Consider the following 15,836-nt stretch of genomic DNA (forward strand, 5'->3'; position numbering starts at 1 on the left):
CATAAATAAGACAGAATCCTAATGAAGGTTTCTGAAAAATAAATTAGAGGAGGAATTCAGAAGAACATACTAACCCAGAGTATCCGGTAATAAACACGACGTGATTTTTTTCGGAGACCATAAATCTTCAGCTTCAGAACCTTGGAATACAAACTTAAGGTGATTATCCATTTCATCTGGTTGAAAACTGGCCTTGATTTCTTCTACCACCTGAAATCAATTATAAAGCATCAGTCCCACTCCAAAAATAATAATATTTTCAACTGCTGAAATTAGAAATTTCACTTACCTCACACAACGTGTGAACACTACTTGTTGAAAGGTGAATGTCAATTGTGCTAACAGATGCAGTTACTTTCATACCATCATCTGCCGATTTGTAGCTTTTCGCAAATTCAATGTCACAAGGATGTAAGACCTGAAAATGATCACCATTGTAAATTGTAGCATTGATTACCAAAGTACTTCGTTAAATTAGCAAGATAAGAGACAACCAAATTCTTGGGTCACAATAACATCAATACCTGACACGGAGGCTGCTTATTTGGGCCCTGAGGTCTTGAAAGAATTTGTAAACCAGCACATGAACAAACTAAGGAGTCACGCCCAGGATGTCTGCTGTAATCCACCAGGAATTCAGTCCTGACTAGTAAAGCATGCTTTGGCTGTTGAGCATTGCCTTGAGTATTTACAGATGGAGGCGGGCACGAAAATATCATGATCTCTGGCTTCCTGAGTTGAATTGAAACAGACAACCCTGAGGAAAAATTAAAATGTATTTCAGTATTTTTCAGTAGTAAAACATTGATTACTGTTTTAAGTGAGAGCATTGATTGAATTTAATGTGATGAGTTGGTCAGTTAGATAAAAACACGGACAGTGTGACACTCAACAAACAGTCTTGGAGGTAAAATCACCAAGTTATGCTCAGGCATCACCACTCAATAGGGATACTTTTTTTTAAGATTACAAACCCTTGGCTTGGACAATAGCAAAAGAAATAGATTCCCAATGAAGTGCTCATTTGCAAATAAAAATGAGCAAAAGACGCAGCATTAGTCATAATGGCACAAAAATTGTTTTCACTCAAACTGTACCGCACACAACATAATGACTAGACTGCTGTTGGTGCACCCATGATTGTTACATACCTGCTTGATCGTCTGCGCAGGAGGCACCAGATGAAAAATATCCACTGGTGCTATCCGTGGAGCTGGGTGGTCTTTGGAGTGGAGGAGCATGGTGTGGCTGGTGCTGTTTCAATCCATCAACCACAGAGGGTGCTGTGACGGGAGGGATCTTGGACTAATTGAAAAATTAGTAGATTCAGTAATACATTCCTTAGAAATTAAATTTTAAAATGTGTATGATATATGCTTAAATAAGGGAAAAAGATATTTTATCGTGGTTCATTAAAATAGGAATTTTTGATCATTCATTTCATCTTTAAGATTAAAAAAAAATGGGAATAATCATTCTCAAGTAAAAATACGGAGGTTGAAACATGATCTCGTAAGTTCCTCTCTTCTAAAATTCAAGTACATGCAAGATTGAATTCATAGATAGTATTGCTGTCTTTTTTGTGAGCGTCTATATTAATGATAAATTTTATTAATTGCATGAGATCGCAAATGAAATGGACACAGGAAACCATCAAATATTACAAAATTACAGTTTATAAATGTAAAAACTTTAAAATACTGCAGGTAAAAGTAATACAGCAGTAAGAACAATAATATCATGTACAAACAATTAAGTAAGAAAATAGTTTAGGTGCAAGGCCAGATCCAGGATATTTCTGCGGGGTGTCACCAAGGCCTAATAGGCCTAGGGTCTTATCATATTTTAGATTAAAAACAACATATGACAATTACTATTCAAAATATTCTCTTTATTTTCATGTGTAAAAGTTATTATGTACTATGGAATTAAATTAATGAGGCTCTGTAATACACAAAACAAAACAAATGTAAAGGTAACCATATTAAAAATCTTGTCTATTTTTTTAAGGGTCTCGGGAATTTAATAAAATATGTAATTAAAATAAAAAATAAAAGACAATAATTATAATTTGTTGAAATTTCTCTTCCATCCCTAAATCCACCTACCTATGTTTAGGTGGTAAAAGTTTTGGCAGAGTAAACATTCTTTCACTGCAAATTTGAAATTATAAGCGGGTTAGGCACTTGATAAGAGCTGGTAGTTACATAGGGCGTAGTCCAGTACACGCTCCCAATGCTCCCGCTACAGACGCTACAGATTCGTGGTCCACTTTCGCTCCTATCGCTCCCAGTGCTACCCTACTGGATCACGGCTGGAGCAATTGTAGCATTTGTTAGTCGTTTGTTTTACTAGTATCGTCGGTATCGTCTGCTCGGATATTAGATCGTCTGAATTAGGGATTGTTATAGCCCCTTGTACTTTACTTAGCTTGTTAGAGAGGTCAGTAATATAAATGACAAAAAGAATATGACCATGGGGTACACCACAAGAAATCTATTTAATATTAGATCTTCATTGGATACCATGATCGGGCACCACAGCAGACCGATGCTTGTCCTGAAGATTTTACCCACTGGTTTGCAAATCCTCTAACAACAAGGTGATAAACTTAAACTATAAAGAGCAGATCATATGATACATATGAAAGAAGATAAGACTGATTAAATACCTTATTAGAGAAATTTCAATTAAACGAAAAATAAGCCTAATTAACTTAACTCACCTAAAAGCCTGCGTTTAAACGATACAGGTACAAGTTAATGCCTATTTGCGTGAATTATTTTTGTGGACCGAAACGGAACATGTACGAATGTTTGAACCTAGCTAAAATAGGTTAAATTTGTCGATCATGCATTTGCACAAGTTGAGTGGTTAAACGTGAAACCACTTAACGTGCAACAACGCAACCGTACGGTACATTGCGTGTTCTTTCTCGCGTTCATACATTTAGACTTGTACGGATTTATGCAGGTGTAAAAAGGCCTTAAGTGGAGTGTCCTTTATACGATTTATCAATTGCACTCATGACATTGTATGACAGTCTCAAAAGCAGTCCTACACTTGAACCAATCTCGTCAACAACGAGCCTTAAGCATAAATGCAATGCGTGTCAACCTGACCTTAAGAAAATTACATAAGTAAAATACAACCGAACATCAATAATTGATTAAACTTCAGTTGAAGATTAGAGGAAGATATCATCATTTAACAGAGAATACAATCTTCATGGGGAAAGCTTGAAGAAAACCTAGGTTGGCAGCCAAAAAGCAACAAACGGAATGCTTTAACTAGAAGTTCACGTACCCTAACCTAAGAAGTCATATTCTATCTCAATTTCACGCAATATCAAGTTCAAATAACTAATAATTGATCTTAATAACAAATAAATCAATATAACTTACAAAATTAACATAATTCTTATATGTAACGGACGGAATGCTTCGACCGGAAAGTTCACTCACTACATGTCTTATTAATTTCGAATAGCCATTTTCTATCTCCCCTTCTCGCTAGCTCAAGCTTAAACCACTAATAATTAAATAATATTATATATAATTAATTCTCACAACAACAAATTTTATAAGATATCTTGGTATTGCCGCTCAATTTCTTCCCCGATCTGGCCCGTGGCGACTCTGAATTGTGAAACCATTGAGTTACAGCCATTTGCCTCACCGTAATATCCCCCGAATAGTTCTTTAACCATTTGTTTTTAGCATTTACTATCCAGGCTCTCTTATCGACTTCTTCCATCAACTCCAAATGGTCATATTATTGCCGGCCAGGTCCACAATTGTTATGAACACCATTTTCTTTTGCCTTCCTTCCCGTTCAAATTGGTGCTGAAAACCGGTTCGCTCCAGCCGCCCTACCTATTTCTTGGGAGCGTTTGTAGCGAGAGAGAAGCGAATATAGTGACGTCATGCGTGACGTACAAGAGCGCCACGGTAGCTTTTGTAGCTTCTACTGGACCACGCAAAGACTCGCTCCCAGTGCTTCGGAGCACTGGTAGCTTGTACTGGACTACGCCCATAGTTGTATATCTTAGTTGCTGAATACAAAAGACTCCTCTGACAAAGTGTACTGCGTATCTCTTACATGGTTCATAGTTCTCGATTGGTATGGTGACTATGTACACTGATTTTTAAAGAAGTATTTAGGATTATTTTTTATTAAAATTGCACAGTTAAATATGTACAGAGAAGGAAAGGTCAGTATTTTAAGTTCCTTAAAGGCTGATTTACCAGGTGACCTTTCATGTACACCAGCAATGGTTTCTACAGCTCTTATCTGTGCTGCGAAGGCTTTGGAGCAGTTGGTGGCACTACTCCAGAAGATTATGCCATAGGTAAGCAGTGGATGCATTTTGGCAAGGCAAAGCAAATTAGTGTCTCAATGGAGATTATTTCAGACAATTCTCTACCAAAAAATGCAGATAAAATTCTCTTAGTCACAACGCCAACGGTTGATGGCCAGTCAACATCTGAATAGCTGAATGGCCAGAAGTTTTATTGATTCAATGAAGGAAAAGAATTACAACCATGAAAAATCAAAATAGCCAGGTTAACCAAAGTGAACCAAGCGATGGCAAATTTCAAACACAGAAACACTTAAAATCCATTCACAGAATGTTAAACAAAAGTTAATTTACACGAGATGTCATACAGTTCTTTTCTGAAGCCAAGTTATCCCTTTTCCCTTTTTCGGAAAAGACAAAAATAAAACATTTGTTGGGATAAAAATTTTTACTTATTATATCTCTTAGACAAAAATAAATAATAAACATAGACTAAAAAGCTGAGGAGTACTCTCCTAAGAAGTCTATTCTCCTTAAACTTACTTCTAACATCTTCTACATGGTCAACAATTATTCAAAAGTCAGGCTGTACCCTATATCAGAATACTACTCACCTGAGTAGTGAAATCTCCAACATATCCGTGGTTCACCATACCACCATGCTCACATTGACAGCATCCTCCACTAACACCACAATAGTAACAGCAATGAGTGCAGTATGGCTGATGCCCATTGACAACTCTTTCCCCAGGGAGAGCATCCACCAAGAATCTACCGAGGGCTGCCAAGAAGGGCACTGATAAATTGATCCTAGTGCATTCCACCAATATATCAACACACCGATCACCGGTTTGAGTCTGCAAGTTCAGATAAAAAAAATAGGATTAGAGAATCAAACAGCTGACCAGGAATTTATTATTTAACATAAATCATATTATAATTTCTTGTTTTGGGCGTGACTCCATGGAATCGACTTGACATAATGAAATGCAAAATAATAAAGTTTTATCGCAGCATTATAAAGTTTTTTTCATTTCATTATGTCAATCATAGTACATTTTTTAAAAGTAAAAAAAAATTATTTTCAAATCAAAAATGATGATTCACCTAATTTAAAATGATGATTGTTTCAAACTCAGAGTAAATAGGTATATACAACATCACTCGAAGTGGCAGTGCAGTATGTAAAATCTGAGGCCAACATTGAAACTTCAACCTCAGTATTACCATTCTGACTCAGGGTTAGAAGGGCAAAACGTCCATCTCTGGAAAGGCTTGGCATGGGCAGGGGGTGGAGAGCAGGGGTGCTGTTAGGAATTAAGGCAGGGGGAGTGCAACTAATACTGGGGTGTGTGGGGGTATGGAATACCCACCAGGATAAGCAGTATGTGCGAGATTAATAAATTGCGGAATTTTAAGATAAATGGTTCAAAATGGTAAGTTTTACGGCTTTCTGAGGGATATTTTATTAATCCTTACACTATTGTAATAGTAATATCAATCCAATTAAGAATAATGGATTAAACTTAAAAATTTCTCTGAGCTCTGGGGGGTGGGTTTTATCCCCCTCACTGCGTATCACAGGTGGAGTGGTCTTTCATAGGGCCAACAAGATGTCACTCCTCTCACACCCTCAACTTCCTCCACCGGAAGTTTCCTCAGTGCCTGCTCAATACCTCCAATTAAGTTTTTGTGAGGAATGCATCTTGGTGTCAGTGCAAAGTATAGTCCCTTTATGAGGACCTATTAGGTAGCTTCGTCTATGGGTAAGTCAGTTTGATTTATCGCTACCCTACTCCCGTCTGTCTTTGAGCCTCCCTTGGCATGGCCTCGCAATCAGGCAAATTTCTTTCACTGCTTTTTTATGTCTTTCTCCCATTGCAGTTCCACAGTGGCCATAGTAATAAGGCCAATAAACTCTCAACTATCATCAGACTCAGCAATTGACTCAGTCATTAGGGGCATTCACCAATCACACCCAGCTAAATTACATTTTTTTGCAGAACAGCAGATATTTTGGATACAATTGAGTGAGTCTGTATCAAACTTTGAATTGAAGGTTTCTTTGGCACTGTTAGGACTACAGCTTAGGTGTGAAATGTTTAAACATCTCAAAGTTTGTCATTTCATTCATTTACCATCTGTTACCATATCCTTTAGGTGGGGACTATGACTTTAATGCATAACATCAAAAGTTTCATAATGACAATGTTTCTATTAAGGAGAGACTACAGTGATTACTAAGGGAAAAATTTTCCCAGAACTGGGTATGGAACCTCAGACCATTGCTTTTGCGATTTCTTCACCACGGAAATTAATGTGAACTTCCCCAAAAATGTGAATACACAAGAATGCAAATGCATGTAGGTTTGAATCATTAAAACTGATTAAGTATTCTTTTAAAATTAGCATGAGAAATTTTTAATGCAAGTTTAAGAAAAGTTAACTAGATATGCACACTCATAACTTGTAATCAGGAGTGGAAAGAAAGCTAGCAGAGCATAGATTTCTTAGTACCGTATATGTCTGAATATAGTCCCCCCTTTATTTCCAAAAATGCCCGAGGTAAAAGTAAAGGGGAGGACAATATTCAAACGCATATTTTTTAACTTTTACCGAAACTGAAGCCTCAAAATTAGGGGGGGGGACTATATTCAGAGAAATACGGTATGTCTACAGACACCTGTGAAATAAACAGTAACATGGAGTTTATTTGAGAGTACAAATAAATGGCACTTTTGTTCGATGACTCAAAGTAGGTAACTGAGCTATAAAACAGGTAAAGAGAAACAAACCTGTCTAAATGTCAGGTCCACAATAGGAGGGGTTGACACAGATATTGGTCCATTAGGGTCCATAGGCATTTCATTGCCATGAGATTGAAATATCCTGTAAAAAATTTTAACAGATAAGTAATCAACACATCAAAAAATTGGAGGTGAATCATTCATACAATCCATTGCCATTCAAGATGAAAATTTAATGTGGTGAGCATTCAGGGATAGTATAAATCTGTGCAATTCTCCGAAAATGATAAATTAACTGGAAAAAGTTGGTAATCTTAAGATTGTGATACTTAAAATGTTAGGATTGGGAATTGCAGAAGTATTCATATGAAACATACTTAGCTCAACTTCCACATCACTTTAAAAATATCTTGAGATATTCATTAACTTCATGTATTCTGAAAATTTTTATATGAATAAAAGTAAAAAATCTTCAATTACTAACTTCATAATTTAATTTTCTTCAAGTTATTGACTACTGATACGAGAGACTGCAGCAAAAAGTATTTATAAAAACTAACTTAATTGACATAAGGATAATCTACAGTCAAATTTTCCATAAAACTTTAATTAATTAGAAACTATATTAAACACTGCTATGAATTTTTGTATCCTTACGTGAGTACTCAACATGATGGAGTTACTGCTGTGCTGACATTTAGATCATCACAGAGATTAACATTGCTTAAGTTTGGCTTGAAGTGCAAAAAGAATAGTCATAACTTGAGTTTTATTTTTAAAAGCAAGGTAAAATATTTTTTTTACAACACTTCAAGCCTTACATCACTTAACAGAAAATGCATTTCCTCTTACTTGCGTATGGCGATACTTGTTGACGGTCTAATGTCCTCAAGAAAACAACTCTGAAGAGCCAGTTTAATCTCTAAACTATGATCAGAGAAGGTATCCATTGAAACAGTGGCTTCTCCTAATTCTAAGCGGGACAAGCCATGCTGCATATCACGCACTGGAGAGCTTAGGACCTAATAAGATTGAAGACAAATAATGAACAAGGAGAAATAACAATGTAAACCACAACCTAACCTTATTAACATCAAAGCCAATAAATAAGGAATTTAAAAAAATGATACATCTCACATTCATAAGAAATTGCTCACAAAACCATTGGTAAACCAAAAATAGAAACTGTGAGGCTGAAAAAAAAGGATTCATTAATAAGTAAATTTTTAAGAAACCGTTTGAATCGCAATAAGAAAAACCACAGCAACATAAAAAAATAAGTGAACACTACAACAGCTTAAGGCTTGAGGTTTTAACAATAAAGGCAGATAGGAGATACTTGAGATTATTAAGATCAGAGAACTTAAACCAAATAATGAATTAGGAGCAATCAATGCCTAATTTTCTTCTGAGGAAATGACAGCTGCCGGGAAAAGGTCAACTGAATAAGTGAGATGATTTCTAAAGTAATGATCACTGACTCTCGACCTTTTCGGGAATTTCATCCTCATGCAATCTCTTGTTATGATGTTACACACAACTGTCACACAACTACTAGAAATGATAACAACTCCTCTAGTGATTCCAATAAAATTTTGAGTAAAAGGTCTGAAGACAACTAAACTCTAAGATTCAAGGACTACTCCTGTTAACACCTTGAATAATAAAAAATTGCTTTGCTACTGGCAAGTAACATGGGAGAAAAATCATGGGCATTGCATCATTGTGCCAAGGTACAGCAAATAGTACTCAGAACAAAAGGCATCCTGGTTTGAGTAGAAACCTAGGGAAATGATTTGTAATGAACTAGCAATTTTTTAAAAACAATTTTATTTACATGACTGGTTTCAATACATTTTGTTTTTCACGCCAGACAATAAAACAAATGTATTGAAACTGGTTATGTGAATAAAAGTGTTAATGGATAATTATCGATGGGTTTTAAATTATAAAACAAAGCGATACTAGGAAGAGCTTAAAAGAAATACCTTCCAAATAATTACCAAATTTCTAGGTAAGAAGGAGAGAGACCCTCCATAAATATATTTTAACAGAAACATTTCTCGAACAGAGTACAGGCATATTTCGATGTCTCCTTACATACTTTCCGCCTATACAAAACAAACTGAAGAAATAAAAATTTACGGAAACAAAATTTTTCGACCAACTTGAATCAATAAAATATTGATATCATAGATCCAGTATTTGTAAATACATAGTATGAATTCCTTTTTTAATACATAATTTTTTTTACTGAAAAGTGTGTACGTGAAAAATATGGAAAAACGCAAAATACATGATAGGGCCTGAAACGTTGCAGGAAAAAGTAGGAAAACATTAAAAATGGGAATTGAAAAATAGGTTAATACTGCTGCAGACAATAATGACATGAGTTCTAGGTAATTTGAAGGAAACTTATCATCCACTATTCTTATTGAAAATACACATTACATATATTAAACATTAAAGGGAGAAATTAACTGTAAATCTAAATAAATAATTTGACTTGATTGGGGTTCACACCCAGATCTGTCAATTTCCAGCTGAGTATACTTGGGACATACGGTGATCCAGGTTCAATTACTAGGTAGCTCAAATGATTTTTTCCCTACAATTGTGCACGTGACTGGATAGAAAATTACTGGTTTAACCCTTTTACTGCCAGCCCATTTCCGGTGGGATGTGCGAAGGCTATTTATCGGAATTTGCAATATTTCAGATTTAAAAATTTTTCAGCTACTTAATTTTATTTAATACATCTAGATTTTTCCCAATACTTAAGATATATTTAAATCTTATAACATTACATAGATTATGGGGGTGTACTGAAATTACAGCCGTTGAAAAGGCTACAATCACGGAAAAAAATCAAATAAGTCAGGCCGATAAATCGGCCCCTGGCAGTTTTGCTCAACCAGCTAGGGCCGATATATCAGCCCAGTGGCAGAGTAAGTGTTAAAAAAATCTATGAAAAACATGCTACTTATTACCTCATCCATGTCGTTGAAAAGGTTCAAGCGAAGACCATCAAAGGATAAACGGATAGCAGCTTCACGGTGAACTTGCTCAGCTCCGCTCTGACAGAGGAATGCCTGGAGTCTTCGAACCGCAGGATCTTCACATGATGTTGACCCTGGTGGCCCCATACCAATGCCAGTTGGTGTGGCACCTTCCAATGGGGAAGTTGGATGTGAACTGGGCAACATTTCTGAAGGATATGTTTATGAAACAAATGAAAGATTGAAGAATATTCTTGGATGAAAATGTACCGATCACCAGCCATTTGATGTTTGGAACGAATCTTCCTTTTGAAATAAAAATGTCTTCATTTGAGCACTTTATCTAAATAACATGACTTGCTGTGAGTAATCAACCTGCTATTCCTGATGGAAAGCCTTTTTTTACAGGAATTAATATATGTAGTCGCCTGACAATTAATAATGAGCATTGTCACTGATCCACAAAAAAGCTCATTTGGTAGCATATCTAAAAGAATTCTTTGAAAGAATTACATAGATCATTATGATGACACTTAAATATTTCCATTAACTATACTGTATTTTACTGCAAAAATTTTAGATATATCACAGTTTAGTCTCAAAACTACTGAATTTAGAAACTGAACTAAACAAATCGATAAATACTACGGCAAATGCTAATGGGTCACTCGAATGTACGTACATGCAAATTCTAGCTAAAGGAAGGAGTTTCTTTTTTTGCTAAAATAATGGATCTTGCTGAGTAATGAAGCACATTAGCTAGGGGATTTGAACTGCAGCATTATGGCTTAGCACTGAGAAGTACTAAAAGGTACTAAAAGGGGAAGATATGAAGTACCTCAAAAAATAATACTGGGTCCTAACATGATTTCAGCTTACAAGCTAGTTTCTCAACATGATAATGAGATCTTGCACCAATGTTATCGGTGGGAAGAAGGTGTGGGTAGGTAGCATGGGCTCCGAATATCGCAACTGCAACTAAACAACATGTGTGTTCACTGCCAGCTCCTTCACGATATCTTTCAAAACTTAATCCACCAAGGCAAGGAATAGGAGCACATCTATCGCTCACATAATGAGTTGGAAACAACCTACTTCCCTCTGTGAAGAACTCAAATACAGCAAAAACCCCACACGCTGTGTTAATCACATACCAATATGTAATGACTATCAAAGTTAGATTTTCAGATAACAAAGCCAAAATTCAAGCAAAAGAAGATGCTTTATGCCTCCAGTCTCTGAAGGAAAATAAAACTATCCTCATCTAATATTTCTGATTAAACGCAAGAACTAAAGAGAAGTACTTTAAATTTTTGGGCTGGTTTGAATGACACATTGGCCAATAGTGATACTGCCTTTAAGTTATGGAGGTCACAAGGTGCATGAACAATATAATTATGACTTCTTGAGAAAACTCTTGAAAAATGCCAATTGGTAAATTTATTATATCTTTGGCAAAATTTTAGCTCAATTTGATAATGTTAACCTGAGCCTTGCCGTTCCAAAAAAAAAATAAATAACGTACCATATTTCCCAAACCCATAAAAATTTATTTTTAGTCATTTTTACTAAAAACACACTTATTTTTACTAAAAAATGTGCCCTAAAATCAGCCAGCAAGGGATTAACTTAATCCTCAGCCAACACAATCTGCTTTGCTGAGAATATGGTTGTCTTAATAACAAGTATCGGTAATAACTGTTTTGAGCCGGTATAAAGCAAAAAGCTTCTGTATTTCTGTGACAGTAATTTCTTCAAAAAAATCATATCAAGGCTTGTTTATATGGTTAATCTAAACTGACCAGCATGGCAATTAGCGGAACTCCATCTGCTCCATGGTGGCATCTGGTGAATCACAATGCATCTTATAGGCCGGGAATACAGTATTAGTGAAAATATGTATCAGCATCTCCTCATAGATTAAAAGCCATTGACTGAGGCAAGAAACCTATTTATTAATAAGAAACCCAGAATTTTGGTTGAAACTAAAGGATTCAGTGATGTCTAATAAATTTTTAATTTGACAAATTTTCCAAAATTTTTAATTGATAGAAGTTTAGAGGAGTCATAGTTTCATTATACTGAGAAAACTTTTATTGCAAACTGTATATTTTCACTGACTATGCATGGATTAATGTTATCAAATTGAGCTGTACTTAGAAAACCACCTTAGCTCAACAATTTTATACTTTCACGGGGAAAAATTTCATATCAATATCTCATGACCTCCTTACTTCCCAGTCATACCTTGTTAATCAAAATAAGAGTTTTCTGTTGTATCAGCATGCAAAAGAAAGCATTTAAAAAGCAATAAATACAGATGCATTCATGTGCAGAAAAATTAGCAGCCAATTATAAGGTTGTCCACCACTGTTGAAAACTGCCAAAAAAAATTATTGTATGTACATTTAAGTTGAGTCTCTCATTTCACCAAAAAGAACCAAAAAGTGTTGAAATAAGCAAAGACTTTGTCGGAAGTCAGCCCACATCACCTATATTCTTTTAAGATGTAAAAATTATTTGTAGGACTAACCATTTGTCAGACAGAAAATCTGTCAAGCTCATCCACTAATTATACGTAAAGTGTCATGATATCAGTACCAGAATCAAAACAAACTGCTGCATTACTAACCAACCCACTCTAAGTGGTTCACAGTTCTTGCCATCTAGTTGACAGTAGACAATAATGCTACTACATAGCAGATTACATAGAGGCTGAAGGCAGCAAGACAAGGCTCTCCGCTGCATACAAACTCCTCAGATGAATTTCTAGCAGAAGCAATCAATCGCAAAAATCATGATGAACATTTTGGGTTAAAATTCTTGCATAATGGGGATGATTAAGAAATTTTACTGACTGATCCAATCTTGAGACATGATGGCCTGATGAAGACAATTGTCGAAGGACAAGTGGAAGGCAAGAACGGAAAAGGAAGACCTCAAACAAAATATATGGAACAAGTGAAGAAGGAAGTGAAAGAGAAGAAATACGTAGGTGTGAAAAGATTGGCTGATAGGAGAATAGAGTGGAGAGCTGCGTCAAACCAATCCTAGGATTGTTGACCAGTGATGATGACGATGATCCAATTTATTACTTACATTTCCCTGACTTCATCCAGACTTCAAAAATTTACTAACATATCCAGGTTTGTAAGACACATACGAAATTTGAATACAGTGAGTCCTCGTTCTACGTCCGTTTAACGTCCCCGTTTAACGTCATTTCGCGATAACGTCACGAAAATTTTGAGACCGTCATTCGTTTATCGCACCTTTGCTTCGCGATAACGTCAGGTCTGGTCAGGTCTTTTAAATTTCGCACGAGAAAAAATGCGAAGCGGCGGGCGTTGCAGGTTGTTCGTTTTGTGGGCGGTAATACAGTCAGTCTAAACGAAGTGTAAAACGGTGTGTTTATTGTCAATTTCGATTACGTTTATAGCAAATTTTCTGCAAAATGAATTCTTAGGTAGGTGCGCAAATGTTAAGTGCATGAATGTCAAGTAAAGTTTTAGCAAATTTTACTTGACATAACGGTTTTCTGGAACCTGAAAAGTGATTTCTAGGAATTTTTCCGTGTAGAACTCGGAGTATTTGTCGTCACTTTTTCGCCGTGTTCTCAATAATCTTGGTTCCTGTAACTGTGACAATGTTTCAGCAATGATGATACCCAGGCGACGCTCGACCGGGTGACCACCGAAAGCGAAGCCGAAAAAACAAATGCGGGAAGATACAAAAATGGAGAAGGATGTACGTCGCTGCTGGTATTGCCGTCGATGAAGACAGGGGCTCGTATTTATGCCATAGTTTGGCATTCCCATCATAAAAAATGGCCCAAATATGATACGCTTAAATTTTTTCGCGCAGGAATTGTGAGGTCTAGGAGCCGATATTCACTTTTTACATTGTTTCTTATGGGATATTATGCTTCGATTAACGTCATTTCGTTTATCGTCACATTTTTCAGGAACGGTAAGTGACGTTAAACGAGGACTCACTGTACTGCAAAACAGTGAAATTGAATATAAACTACTATTGCTACAAAAATACTTCACAGAATTTGCGAAATGATGGACTAGAATTTCCTTCTCATATGTATGATGAGTGAAAGTGTATTAGTCATGGTCAAGGCAGTGGCGATCCTGGCTCGATTCCATGATATGATGACACGGCTAATATTTTATATTTTTCTCTGAAGACCAGAATTTGTTTTATTTTAAATATAGAAGATTAGAAATTCACTCTCCGTATCTTTCTATGCCTCTTTAAAAATATCATGCTACGGAGCACTCTTGTTCTTAAGACAAGTACACCATTTCTTTGTCTGTGCCTATTCATCATGATGTCCTCAAGTAAGTTTATAATTTGATCAAGGTGATATCAAGAGTGAAACCCACTTCATCACCAGAGCCTTAAAGTAGTATTGCTTGTCATCCCACTTAAAGGAATTCTCAGGGCATGGCAATATAAATTTGTTCCACCTTGCTTCCTAAACCAAATAACATGTATGAACTAGAGTTTTCAATATATCCGTGTCCTAATCAGTGGAATGAAATGTAATACATACAATAAAGAAAGAATTTGAGACCTTCTAGTTGATTACATAACCAGTGGTAGAGCAAGACCCTTTTATTGACATTCACAAAATGAACATGCACTGAACAAGGCATGACTGTTTTCTAATATCCAGCATAAATTTAGCCGCGGTTAGCAGCATAACTATGCCAAAATGTTTGATCTTAAATGAGGATGATGATTTGTAATGTAAATGAGACAATGAAAACACTTTTCGCATGACAAATTGTATATTTACATAATATTTGTTGCTATGCAAAATGCTCAAAAGGGCAATCATAATTTTAAGAGATTATTTGCTTGTAGGAAAACATAAGTTTTTTTCATTTTAATTTCATTGCAATAATACACTAATGAAGCAGAAAAATATTGAAATTTTTCTTGACATGCAAACCACACTTGGTGTGAGGAGTAAGGTGAGTAATTTACAGGTGATAGGTAAGTATTTGAAGCAATTCCTACTCTTAGCTATGAAAAAAGGGAAATGACAAAAAGTAGCAATACATAAGCCTTGTTTAAAACTCACCTGAGAACATTGCTTCAGCGGGGTTATCAGATATCACTGCAAGTATTGTGGCAAGATCCCGCTGGCCCATATTTATATTAATTCCTTCTACGCACCCATGAACATCATACAGAAGTGACGATGACTCTCGGTTATAGTGTCCACTCCAAGGTCCAGATGTGGCACTTGTCATCAGCACTGGGGCCACAGCTCTCTTCACGTCTAATCTCATACTTGCAGGCTCTAAAATAGGCTCTTGTGTTTGCAATGAACCAGCTAAAGTCATTACAGCTCTTGCTACCTAGATATGAAATAATGAATGGAAGGCTAGGTTTACTATACTTATTATCTTACATTTATGCATCTTATTCAGATCATGAGTAATTTTGAGCACTTGTTAAATTGATGTAAGCTTTCAGATAAGAAATTGAAAGATCAATTATTTTATTTTTTTGTCTCCATCAACTCGAGTGACATTCTCCAGTTTTATAAGCTTAATTCATACTTGCATCCCACATTTAGTTCATCAAATTTGGGTACATTTGATCAAAGATTTCAGGCTTTCCTAGCAGATGGTTTGGTGAATTTTTCGGAAACTTTGCACCACTTCCGATGGCCCATGTTGGCTCACGTTTCGCAAAAGTTCTTTTCATGCAGCGACAGAGCTGAGGTAAGGTACTACAGTTCTATCAAAACAAATATTTATATTATTC

At 35.9% G+C, this 15,836-nt stretch overlaps 1 protein-coding gene across 3 annotated transcripts in view; it reads right to left on the reverse strand.

Annotated features, from left to right (window-relative positions):
- LOC124165083 (vacuolar protein sorting-associated protein 13C-like) overlaps window positions 1-15,836 on the reverse strand; it is a 109,939-nt gene that overhangs the window by 58,757 nt on the left and 35,346 nt on the right. For 2 of the 3 annotated variants that reach the window (XM_046542347.1, XM_046542346.1), the window contains exons 25-33: window positions 15,145-15,424; window positions 10,038-10,255; window positions 7,900-8,069; window positions 7,096-7,189; window positions 4,915-5,157; window positions 1,152-1,305; window positions 525-757; window positions 290-418; window positions 75-210 (exon numbers count right to left, since the gene is read on the reverse strand). In XM_046542347.1, the coding sequence (XP_046398303.1) occupies window positions 75-210; window positions 290-418; window positions 525-757; window positions 1,152-1,305; window positions 4,915-5,157; window positions 7,096-7,189; window positions 7,900-8,069; window positions 10,038-10,255; window positions 15,145-15,424 (1,657 nt within the window). The remainder of the gene's footprint in view (window positions 1-74; window positions 211-289; window positions 419-524; window positions 758-1,151; window positions 1,306-4,914; window positions 5,158-7,095; window positions 7,190-7,899; window positions 8,070-10,037; window positions 10,256-15,144; window positions 15,425-15,836) is intronic. The other variant, XM_046542349.1, reaches the window with a different exon arrangement.

Source organism: Ischnura elegans, chromosome 9 (assembly GCF_921293095.1).
Source record: "Ischnura elegans chromosome 9, ioIscEleg1.1, whole genome shotgun sequence".
In the NCBI taxonomy this organism is placed as follows: domain Eukaryota; kingdom Metazoa; phylum Arthropoda; class Insecta; order Odonata; family Coenagrionidae; genus Ischnura; species Ischnura elegans.